The sequence below is a fragment of the Anoplopoma fimbria genome, chromosome 18 (genome assembly GCF_027596085.1).
Source record: "Anoplopoma fimbria isolate UVic2021 breed Golden Eagle Sablefish chromosome 18, Afim_UVic_2022, whole genome shotgun sequence".
NCBI classification, from domain to species: domain Eukaryota; kingdom Metazoa; phylum Chordata; class Actinopteri; order Perciformes; family Anoplopomatidae; genus Anoplopoma; species Anoplopoma fimbria.
Genome location: NC_072466.1, coordinates 21,905,737 through 21,918,297, shown reverse-complemented (window position 1 = coordinate 21,918,297; position 12,561 = coordinate 21,905,737). Strand labels below are relative to the sequence as shown.

Sequence of the window (12,561 nt, the reverse complement as noted above, 5' to 3'; positions counted from 1 at the left end):
GATATGAGAAAAAGTAATCGTCTCTGTCCTCTGACGCAGGCAGCCTCTGTCACATGTTACAGAGCTTGTTGTTGTACTGTTCCATATAAGAGTACTGAAGATCTTGTTATTCCTGTTGGAATCTCTGTCATCTGGGTCAATTTAAACTTTATTGGCAACGTCCTTCGATTATTTCTGTGTATTTTATCTAGAAGTTCAAACTGAAATCGTCCATAAGAGCACTTCTTTTCCATATCAGATAACTTATTCATTTTAGAACTCATTCTTATGAAGGCCTCGCTCATGTGCCGTTTTCCCCGTCTTACCGGTCTCGTCTGCGGCCGCGTCGTTGGCGTCTCCGTCCTCCCCCGTTGCGTCCAGCTCTTTGACAAAGTTGGAGGGAAACAGTCCCGACTTGCCGTTGAAGCTGCCGTTCCACCAGCCCTCCTCAACCTGCACGGAGAAGACATTAGGAGATTTAAACATGACATAGTAATGCTATTTAGTTTTTTCTGTACTTTAAAATAGAAACCATGTGTGATATTTAGGAGTTAAAATCTATATGAATATGTCATTGATTTTCAAACAGGACCACACTTTGACTGTGTTTCAGAGTTACAGTAAAGATTCTAGCCAGCTGCACTGACATTAGCTAACACACTACCGTTTACTGATATTAATACCTCGAGTTCTTTGGTTGTTTACATCTCCCCAGCCATTTCTCATCAAGACCTCCTACTTTTTGTTGTTTCCTCACTGCAAAGCATCACTTTAGCAACTTGTAGCGCCACGTCAGTCTCCGTCTTGTTTACATCTGCTTCCTCATGAGATCACGAGAGGCGGTGCATTCTGCCCTCTGGCACGATAATCTTAACAATATCCTGTAGTGTGTGTGTGTGTGTGTGTGTGTGTGTGTGTGATGTGCCAGTTTTTTCTCAGATCTTGTAAAGTTTGCATGAAAGACCATCTCTGAAGATTCTCCTTATGAGCGCGATGCAACCCGGTTAGGATTTTAAAGCTTTAGTGGCTTTAGGGAGCTCAACGGTTCCACTGGTGCCGCTAATATTTCACATGCAGTAAAGTAGATATATGATCATCACATAGAGGATTAATAATAAAAAATAAAAATAAAAACATGGGAAACTTTGTGCATTTAGTAGTGTTAGTTGACTTGTTAAAGAACAATTTAAGATAAGATAAGATAAGATAATCCTTTATTAGTCCCGCAGCGGGGAAATTTGCAGGCTTACAGCAGCGTAGATTAAAGTGCACACAAGAGACATAGTAGAAGAAAGACAAGATAAAAGTAAAAAAAACGAAAAAAAAAAACAAGTATTATAAATAAGCAATAAAAAAACAGTAGAAAATCAACAATAACTACATCGTAATACACACATGTGATGCTTTTAATGAGTTGCGCACACATTTAACTCCTCATGAGAACTTGTGGCTGCTGTCTGCTGCACAGCCCCGTCTCCTACCTGTTCTGACTTGCCAGCACCACAAATGAACCAGTTAACAGCAGCTGTGTCATCACTGGTGAAATACATTCAGTGGTTGCAATAGTACACCTCCACCAGCGGGTCTCAAATTACACACACAAAACTGCTGTGTTATTTATCCTAAACACTCAAAAAGGTCAGCGGTTAAAAGAGGCCAGTGTGGATAATCCAGGAAATGACTTTGCTACCTGCTTCATAACAGAATATAATTTACAGTCTATTAAGTGAATTCATTTAAAAGTACCTCTTCGACGATGTCTATGATGTCTCCGATCTTCAGCTCTAGCTCGTCCTCGTTCTGCGGCTGATAGTCAAACAGAGCCTTGCACTGTCTCCTCTTGGGCTCTGTGGGAGGCGGGTCAGAAGGAAATACACCAGTTAGTCAACCGACCTGTTGTGAGCTCGTGTCAGTCTGTGTTCTATCAAACAGGGGGGAAGAGCTTGGCTGCGTGCGCGTCACGGGCATGTCTCCGTCTCCTCTAGAATGTTTCATAGTGTCAATGAAATGCTTGTAATTATACTTCAGTATACCAAAGTAACATCTGACAAAAAGATCTAAAAACACTGAAGCAGCAAACTTTGTGAAAACCAATACTTGTGTCATTCTCAAAACTTTTGGCCACAACTGTACATTACAGCATGAAGCGCAACTTCTCATGCTTCTCCATTATCACGTTTTTGACTGTATTTACACTATAGGCTTTTATATTCTATTCTGGTTATAAATGTTTAAAATTAGGAAGATGACAATGTATAAGCACCGCGGACCAATAAGTATCTTTATACTATTCATTACTACGCTCTGTCCCACATTAATAAAAGGTCTTAAAATGGACAGGGACATCAGCAATTAGCAATTGTCTCTTTGAACTGGGACTTTACATTGCGAACAAGTCCCATATCTCTCAATAATGCAGGAAACATTGGCATCGCCAGGTATTAACCCTTTGAACTTATTGTGATGTAATTTATTGGAGATTTCTCAAACGCTTCATATACCGCAAATCTGTACAGCCTAAAACTAAAAGGCCATGTATGAAAAAAAAAAGACATTCCACAAAAATTGTGTCAGAAATAAAAAAATAAAAACACAAAACATGTTTTTTCATTAAAGTTGAATAAATGAACTCCTGATAAGTCTGAAAGTAGAAACATGAACAAAATATTTCTCAACAGAACTTACATTATTTGAACTATGCACTTTTTTTTACGTTCCGCATGCTCGAGCTGTTTGGTGTTTTGTTTCAGATCGGGAGGTTTCTAGTTTAAAGGGTTAACAGTGCTATTGTGTTTTACAGTTGCATTTTTTCCCCCTGATGTTGGGAATTCTCAATAAGCATGCCATTCTATAAAGAATAGAAACATAGCAACTGTAGCTAAGTGGGAGAAGACCCAACAGGACTGGACATCGTGCTGGAATGCAACACACAAATAGGCACACATGGAAGGACACAAGAGCTCAGGTGGAGTAATAATTGATAAGCGTAGACCATGCTACCACCCTCACCCTGTACACCACGCCGACTATTCACAGGCATCCTTTCAAGTGAACAAAAAGCAGAGCGTCTTACTCTTTGAAGCGGCGGGCGGCTGAGGCAGGAAGCCTCCGGTGGGGATGCCGATGGTGCTCATCCTCTGGACCAGGTTGGCCACGTTCCCCGCGCTCTTCTCTCTCCTCAGAGGCTGAGAGGCCTCCTCTTTTGGCTCACTCTTGGTTTCCTTGACCTCTTTGGATTCCTTCTTCACTTCCTAAAAGAAAAGAAAAGACCAGACACGGCAATAAGTTGGAAGATTTCCTTTCCACTGCGTCTTTACACACAAAATACACTTTACAGCACAAAATAACACCAGTAGCTCCCAATGTTCCTCTTAGGACTGCAGCCAAAACACACAGTGTGGTCATCCAGACCACTTCTGGATGTGGTCTGGGAAACATTTCACTGCACTGAAAAACACAATGCATGTCCATTCTTCATCCAGGAGCTATGCAGGCAGCTGAGATAGAAACCATGTTGTCACATAACATGAGGAGGGGAAGTGAGGTGTGTGACAATATACATTCTGCCAAGCTAAAGAGCCACAAAATAACCTGACGCTATGGCAACTTGTGTCAGTGCAAGACACCTTACCCCAAGTTGCTCCCCGGGCGCTTCATTGCAGCCCACTGCTCCTCGGGGATGGGTTAAATGCAGAGAAATAATTTCCCCATTGTGGGACTAATAAAGGCTTAATTATTATTATTTACAGACCTCTAATGCTGAATGTAGCTAACGATCCCCGATGGCGTCACACGGCCAGCAGCCGCATTCGCTCGGCCGGGGGAACTCCCTGACAGCAGCACAAAGTCCAAGTCGCACCTTAACTAAATAGAGTCAGGAGCACTCAGACACTAGTGCATTGTGTGTGAGCCGGTCCATATAATGAAGGTGCATTGCAAGCTATGTGGCATTCACAGCTCTTACCACGAAGTCTCATGTATTTATCACTTGCCATTTATTTTGCAAGTATAATGATAAAATGAGAGTGCTCAAATATGGATATAACTCACACAGATAAGCAAACAACCATATTTGAAGGAAACTTAAAAGTCTCAAATTAACCTAACCTGCATGGGGAATGCTTTTGCAGCAGCTTATTACTGCATTTAAACTTGCACACTTTTGGTCAATTTTTCCCTCTATATTTGTATCTTTATTTATTTGATTTCATAGATTTGTTTTTTTATTTTGTTGCATTTAAATGTCATTGTAATGCACATCTTTGCATCATGTACAACACTTTGAATTGTTTGAAAGGTGCTATTAGAGTCATTAATTAAAAGACACAAATACAGAAATGTAAGATGATTTTACCCAAAAGCTTATTTTGTAAAAACTTGACTACAAACAACCACAAATAACTGAAGAAAAATCTGAAACTCTTCTTTCCAGCTCTTTGTATTTTGTTATTTATGAACTTTGAAGTCCCGTGCTCCTGTCAGCTTTTGGGTGGGATCACACTTCTAACCCCCTCTGAACCCCAAGCAGTTTTGGGGTGTTTTGCTCCTGTCACATTTTCCTCTCAGTGGCCTTCAATTTCACTGCAACATGAAAGTCCTGCACCTCTAAAATGTATTTTGTGCAATATGACATAGTAACAATGCCATAAATCATAAAATCTCTCCTCCCCTCCCCTCTCTGCTCTGTGTTCAGCAGCCTGCAACTCAGTCAAAGTTTCACAGAATGTTTGTCATGTGACTGTTGGTTTCAGGTGAATCAATCATGGCTTCCTAGTTGCGTTGAAGAGCTCAGAATTTAAGTTTTTTTACAGGATCTGTTTAGAGTGAACGTTTTATTTGTGGCAAAACTTTAAACCAGACATGTAGAATAAAATGTTTTTGATGAAGTACCACAATTTTAGCTTAGTTTGGGTTTCGTTTTCTGAACAAGGCGTTCGTTAGACGTGATGTTTTCAAGGACCATCAGAAAGATAAAGATCATAATTTGATGATATGATAAATTATGTAGTTTTGAAAAACCTCAGTCGGGTCACTCCTGTCTTTTAATTTGTGTTGATTCGTGGCAAAAGGTGACAGAGCCTTTCACTGACAAGAGCTCCAATCATCCACAAACAGGCCCACCGAGTCGATATTTTCAAATCTGAAAAAAAACTCAAACACAGAGGGATTGGTTTGGTGCTCTGGAGTTTCCAGCCATTCCAAATAAGAAACCTCACACTGGGAGCTCAGAGGAACAGCACTTAAATGTGTGTTTACCTGGTTCGCACACGCTGACTTTGCTATTCCACTGGCGAGGAAGTCCAGCTGTGTGTGTGTGTGTGTGTGTGTGTGTGTGTACCAGGCACTGAGACAGACATTAGAGGAAAAGCAACAAAATAGAGCGCTGCAGGAATGAGTCCTAAAATCTGGAAATGAGTCAGCAGTTTTGTATTGTTCCCTTGTCTCAAAGTCAGTGGGTTTTATTTTCTAATGGGTATTTGCTTTAGTGTCTGAAATAAGTTCCGTGGTTAACACAAGCTTACGAGATTTCGTTTTACAATATAAATTCAGTAGAAAATAGTGGCGAAAGGGATCACAAAATTCAAAGTTTGTATCCTATCACGGATGGGATCACAGATCTTATAAGCACAAAAGAAAAAAGTGAGCAAATGTAATTTTTAGAGATCCTTGATCATGTTTCTTTGCCGCCGATTCTAATTCAATCATTGATGATCTATATTGGCAGATACAAAGCCTTTGTTTTTGCTGGTCTACAAGGCTCCAGACTATTTAGATTTTTTGGCAGCTTCCCAAAAATAATTTTAACCGCGTTCTGAAGAAAGTAAACCATAAAGAAATTAGAAATGTAATCATTATACTTTGTTATAGTCATTTACAGTGTGTTTCAATAAAACACACAATTCAAATAATAAGGAAATAAAAAATGTGAACACATCGTGATAATGATGGGAAACATCATCATTTTCACCGAACAGAGCCTGAACGCATCATAATGTAACTGAACGGAAAACCTCTGTTCGTTAGTCGTTAGCGTTGCTGCTAATGTTACTAGCTCTATTGGTTATTTACAATGTAACATGATCAGAGATCTGTGACTAGAACAGCACAAATAGCAGATGTCCTGATGGTATATTTTATTGAATATTGTCGGATAACGATCGTCAGTAAATCTTTATTCCCAGTGATGGTTAATGTTAAACTGTGTAAATAATCTGCCGTTCAAATGAGTGGGAATTTTGAAGCTTTTATGTGTCTTAAAAAAGGCGGTTGCTACCAAGCGGCTAAATAACTAGTGCCCCTTTTAGTGTAGGTGGTTTATTGCCTAACATTAGCTTTTCACGTCTATGAAGGTATTCGCCCCTTCAAAAATCATAAAAAGTGCTGTTCATTTGTGACGATTATCTCGCATAACTAAACGTTTGTTTGCCACAGAGCTTATTTTCTGCATAATCCAAAATCCAATAGAAAAAGGCCGTGGGCTTCTTGACGAGGGAACCATTGAGACGCAGACCTCCTGGTTGGCTTATTAATATACGTCACCCCTGCAGCCCTCCATAACAGTACATTACAGTAAGACACTATCAATTACAGAGGCAGAAATGGACTAATTAAAGTTAACAACTTCAACAGAGAGACAAGAATGCATAGAAAGAAAAGAGGAACATGCATGTAGTTCACAGACACTATAGAGTGTCAGGGGATCTATTTTGGGAGCTTCAAAAAGCAAGACCACACATCGCCACATACATGTACACACACTGTTTACACACATCTTGGGGTGTTAATTAGATCACACATTAAATACCGGCAACATCTCTTCTTCCAGTATACTCGGCAAACAAAAGCACATTTTGTCTTCTGTGACAAGTTCGACAAGTCCCATGGTTGAAGTGGCCAACACAATAGAAATTCAAAGAAACACTTCGGCTCTTCACTGAAAAGGTGACACTAATGGCTGCGAGTCTGTACAGAGTGTTCTAGGGCTTGGACTAAAAAGACCTCCACAGGGACGCAAGTATTAGCATGAGTTTTCATAATCCCTATAACAGACCTGGCAACCCAGGACATAGTTTTTTAGTACCACTTGGACATATTTTAGACATGAATCGCTGCTGTCTGCACAATGAATGACTACATGATTTGCATATATCGTGCTCCACCCTGAAGACAACTGTGCACTGTTAAATTGAGCGCAAAATTAGGAGGATGGATCTACAAAGAACTCTGTGCTCTCCACTGTACATAAGATGTTCTTGTATTTTACTTGAGTATTTCTATTTGATGTATCTTTGAACTTCTACTTTGCTACATCTTAGAGGGTAATAAGTACTTTTAGACCTCGCTACATTTTCTTGACAATTTTAGCTACTTTGCAGATTCATATTCTTAATACAAAATATCAATCTGTGGAAAAAGCCAGCGGTGCCACTATTATCCATTTTATCCAAGGTGCTTGTGGGGGTTGCGCTCATCTCTAGCCCGTAGACTGTATATTAGAAGTGGACTCACTCATCCTGACGTCACCCATTGGTTGCGTAGAGGCTTTATGAAGCCTCGAGTTCGGCAATTTCACTGTCGCCATCTTGGATTACGGCAGTTGCCATGTTGTTTTTGTGCAGCTAAACAACGGTAGTTGTTTAGCTGCTTTACTATATTTGGAATGTGGAGGTACAGCTCTGGTAGCAGCAGCGACCTGTCAATCACAGTAAGCTCACCCTAAAGCATACTCTGCTTTATGGTCTATTAGACCTTAAATAGACCATCATTTACTAAATGAACATTCTGCTGTATTGAAGAAGACTTGAAACTAGAGATTGAGACCATAAACTCATGTTTACAATGTTTACTGAGGGAATAAATCAAGAGAGAATTAGAGTCAATTTCTCGGACCTCTATAAAATCAGACTTCTTTTTGCAACCAGAGGAGACGCCCCTGCTGGTCAGCAGAGATAATTCAGGTTCTGCATTGGCTTCACTCTGAAGTACAGGAGGTCACCACCTGGTCTAGGCTGTCGTTACTAAGCAACTTAAATCACAGCAGATGAAGCTGCTGTGGTTTAGCAAAAAAGCCTTGCTGACTAAGCTAAACAAAGACAAAATGGATGTTTGTCACTGTAAATCCCTCACCTTTCAAACGGATGTTGTGAGGACTTTGGACGGAACGGGACATTAAAAGTTTAATAGTCTGTGTCACAGACCGTAAAGCACTAAAATGATTTACGTCACCTCCGTATATTTACCGTGGACGGATATTTACGAAAGAAAGACAAGATATCTGCGAGCAGTGATAGGCTGTCCCTCGGTCACATGACACATCGCACTCACTTTTCAGCCCTCTACACTGACAATTTTAAAAGGCACAAAAAACCTGACACGTGTGACATGCGCCCCTTGTTAAGTAGTTCATAATAATTAAGTATATAATGTAGTTAGCTCTACCTTCACAAGTGATGAACACATCAATAACTATAATCCAACGATATATGCATTATTCAGAAATGGATCATCCTGCATAATGAGTATACTCTCATTTTTGGTACTTTTAAGTAAGCTTATATATATTTTTTTTTATATAATAAACCAAAACTAGTGGAGGAAATGCACCAGGCGAGGGTCACATTTCCCAAAAAAACACTTCCTGTTACTATTAACATTTCCTGTTTTATAATGGGAACTGTAGTTCCAAAACTTAAGAGCATGATTGTGCCCACAAATAAAAAATAAGATAAAAACAGTAATGCACTATAAATACTTTTTTGGAGATCACAAAAGGTACAGCATGCCTCACCAACATTCTTCTTCTATTCACACAGCCAGATAAAATGTTAACACACCCAGAAACGCTTGAACCAGCTGCTCATATGCACAGACCTTAGTACATGTCTATACATGACTCCAATAATCACACAAACAGATGATAATCTTCCATTCGTGATGATAATCGTCCATTCATTACAGTCATATCAAGGAACCAGGACACATTCATGTCAATTAGTGACCACAATGAAGCGCTCTCCTTACCATCTCCCCCCAGCCATGTTTCATTCCCCCCTCCCCCTCCTACAGCAGCTACGACAGCATTTAAAAGGAAGCGAGAGAGCCTCCGGCGACGGTAAGGTTGTGGGGAGCAAAGTTCAGCTAGCCAGCAGGCTCTTTAGAGGATTAGGCCAGGCCGTTTAGCAGATTACCTATCTCACTACGAAGGACTAGGCCCAGATTAACAAGAGAGAGATGACGGGGGGGGTCGTCAAATAATAAAAAAAAGGCAAGCGAGGTGATAAGATAAGCTAACTTCACTGTAGTGACTCATTTCACATTGTATTGGCTGTGTAAATATCTCACAGAAAAAACACAGATTTCACAGCAGAGAGCTTAGGTGTATCAAAGTATACTACAGAGTCATAACAAGAGATGACTCAACTCTGATGTTGTGTTTCTGTCTACAGCTGCAGAGTTTACTGTGTGAGAGCATTAGCCGCAAACTCAGTTTACAAATTGGATATTAAAGCACTTTATAACAATATGATGTTGAACAGTAGCATTTTTAGCACTTGATTTTATTTTTTCTCTCCATTTCATGATTGAAACATGTATTTTAATGTTCTTCATGTGCAGCAAGAAAAATAAAAAGAAGAACTGGTAGGCACTGAGAGGGGACCTTATTGACTGTGTACCCTGTGTAACACAACAAATAATAACCCACAACTCTCTTTAACCCTCTGAACCCCCAAAATCCACCAGCAGGATTTAAATGCATTTTTCCTGACCGTCCTTGAACCCCTTATGTGTGCTAAACGCTTCAGTCAGAAAACACAACTAAAAAGAAGCTCAAAAGTGTAATCTTTCATAATAAAACAATTTAAAAACATTTTATTCTACATGGAAGACACTAACGCAGCTCTGTGTTAATCGAAAATCAAATGCTCCTTATCCTCGACAACCAAAAATCTCCCTGAAGGGACAGAGAGGACTCTTTATTCAAGCCTCAAACTGCACTAAACTCCTGCTCTCAGTCCAATGTTTTCGGTACCTTGAGAGCCAAGGATCCCTTTAGTACTGCTTTTAGTACAGTACTTCAAATGTGATATCAATAAAGGCTGGACTATAACCTGTATTTATGATCAATCAGCTCACATTCTTCATCCAATCAAAAAGCACAACAAACACAGGTCAACCAGCCTGTTCATGGGTGTGTTCAGACACTTTTGAAGGGATCTACAAATACACAAACTCTAAGGGTGCTTTCACACCTGTAGTTCATTTGGTTCAGACCAAGGGGAGATAATGATACATTGATGCATTTTAATTCTGGTTCCTGTTCACACTGACTCTCTTGCAAACTAACCAAGATAAGTATTGAAGTAATAAAGTTATACAGACTGACAGGTAAATCGTTGATTGGACAGTTTTGGAGATTCTCATCCTGCATTATCAGGACAAACGTGGGGAAATCAAATCCCAGACGTCTATGCAGCACTTTAATGCTTCTGATGTGTGCATTTATGAAGAAATAACTGATTATAAGCATTGTTAGTATTATTAGAGGGGAGCGCACATGCACGAGGTGTGCTCTCCAGGTATGACTCAAGGCTTTTTACCGTGGGATCACACTTTTTGATGGACTCAATAAACTGACAAAGTACACCGAGTCGGATACAAGCAAAGCGGTTTTAACAGCTTTTGGCCTGTGAATCAGAGACAAATACCCCGTGCTGACATGCTCACATACATGACCTTGAACAAAGATCAATTATAAGATCGCTTCCTGAACTGATTTTTACGATGAGCTGATGGATTTTATTATTTTAAACCGGGCTAAAATCACAAATCTGACATCATAAAATCCTGCTGGTGGTTTATTGTTTTCACGCCACAAACAAAACCGCACAAGAGTCCACTTTTCAGGCTTCTTGGTTCAGATGTTTTGGTCCACACGGGAGTTCGATCAACAGCTTTCAGCAGCATACTAAACGAACCGGACTAACCAGGCAAACGGACCTGGGTTCATTCTAACCGAAACCAAACAGATTAGGTGTGAAAGCATCCTCAGAATGACAACAAATGGCTTTGTTTATCACAACTCAAGATTTATCTCATTCAGGCAAACTTCTCCCAGAGCAGTAAACAATAATTGGCTGATGGAAAATCTTGTAAATTGAGTCGGCCCCACACCATGAGCCGTCAAACCTGCTCATATACTCTCTTTTTGTATTTTCCTGCAAAAACATTCACAGGATTCATCAAAGATTCGACAAATCCAGATGTGAGTCTGAGAAATCCGCCACCACATCTGCTGCAGTCCAACACAGATCTGATAGCCCCTCGCATCTTCAATGAGATTATCTCCGATGGAACAACAGCACTGGCAACCCTCAGAGGAAGTGCAAGGTCAGCTCTAGTGAAGAGCCAATATGATCGAGTAACAAAAGAGCCTTCCTCTTCCTCTCACCTTCACAAAGTTGTCGGGGAAGAGGCCCCTTTTCCCGTTGAGGTCCCCCTCCATCCAGCCGTCCTCCTCTATGTACCGCACGTTCTTGATGACATCGCCCGGCCGCAGGGTCAGCTCGTCCTCGTGGAGCGCATCGTACTCGTACTCCACCACGACCTCTGCTCGGGATGGGGTGAGATGGTGGGAGAAAGAGAGGAAGCCGTCACGAAGGGGGGGGGAAGAGGCGACGGGAGGTGAGAGAACAAGGAATAAAAGGGAAGGAAGAGAGAGTAGCAGGAAGGGAATAAGGAAACAAGCGATAAGGAGAGGAAGTTTAGGGAAAGAGAGAGTTTGAGGGGGGCGAGAAGAGAAACAACAAGACACAGTGATTAACTGAATATCAAAAGGGACATCTTAAATATATAAAGTCCAGAGTGATAAAACAATTCTGGCAGTTTGTATAGAAAACTGAAGGACAGTTCAGTATTAAGAACAACCTAAAATAGTCGCAATATCAAACATCTGTCTGAATTGTAATAATTAGCATATGAATTCTTGAGTTATAGCAAAAATGAACGGGTTTTGTGAGGTCACAGTGACCTTTGAGCATTAAATTATAATCAGTTCTACCTTGAATGCAAGCGAACGTTTGTGCCAAAAATGTGAGCTCAAGTCGTTCACAGTGACCTTTGGAAACCATATTCTAAATCGGTTCATCTTCGAGTACACGTTGTAATTGTGCCAAATTTAAAGACGTCGTTTCCTGAGATATTGTGTTCTCGAGAATGGACTGGATGGACAGACAACCCAAAAATACAATAAAAAGATTCTGAACTGGACTCTGCCGTGATGGGTTGAGCGTCTGTTTAAATGTCTTTGGTTATCATAGCTATCAGTTTGGTTATGTGGCATCCAGAACGAACCACGTATGAGAAACTCCAGGTTGTTAGAAGGATGTCAGTCATTCCAAAGCTTTGGTTTAATGTCCTACAACAAACTAACATTGTAAGACCCTAAACATTTTGGACTGGTTAGTAAAACACAGCAAGTGTCCAGTGAAATTGGATCTTCCTTTCTCTAAAAAGTAAACAAATAAGTATTGCTATTGAAGAAACTTTGTCGGCTAGAACCAAAACACAATGTGTTTCAGCAAG

General features: G+C 40.4%; 1 protein-coding gene across 2 annotated transcripts in view; it reads right to left on the bottom strand.

The window, feature by feature from the left end:
• Window positions 1-12,561, bottom strand: part of cd2ap (CD2-associated protein) — a 59,739-nt gene that overhangs the window by 33,948 nt on the left and 13,230 nt on the right. For both annotated transcript variants that reach the window (XM_054618893.1, XM_054618894.1), the window contains exons 2-5: window positions 11,429-11,586; window positions 3,053-3,230; window positions 1,726-1,826; window positions 306-432 (exon numbers count right to left, since the gene is read on the bottom strand). In XM_054618893.1, coding sequence (XP_054474868.1) covers window positions 306-432; window positions 1,726-1,826; window positions 3,053-3,230; window positions 11,429-11,586 — 564 coding nt within the window. The remainder of the gene's footprint in view (window positions 1-305; window positions 433-1,725; window positions 1,827-3,052; window positions 3,231-11,428; window positions 11,587-12,561) is intronic.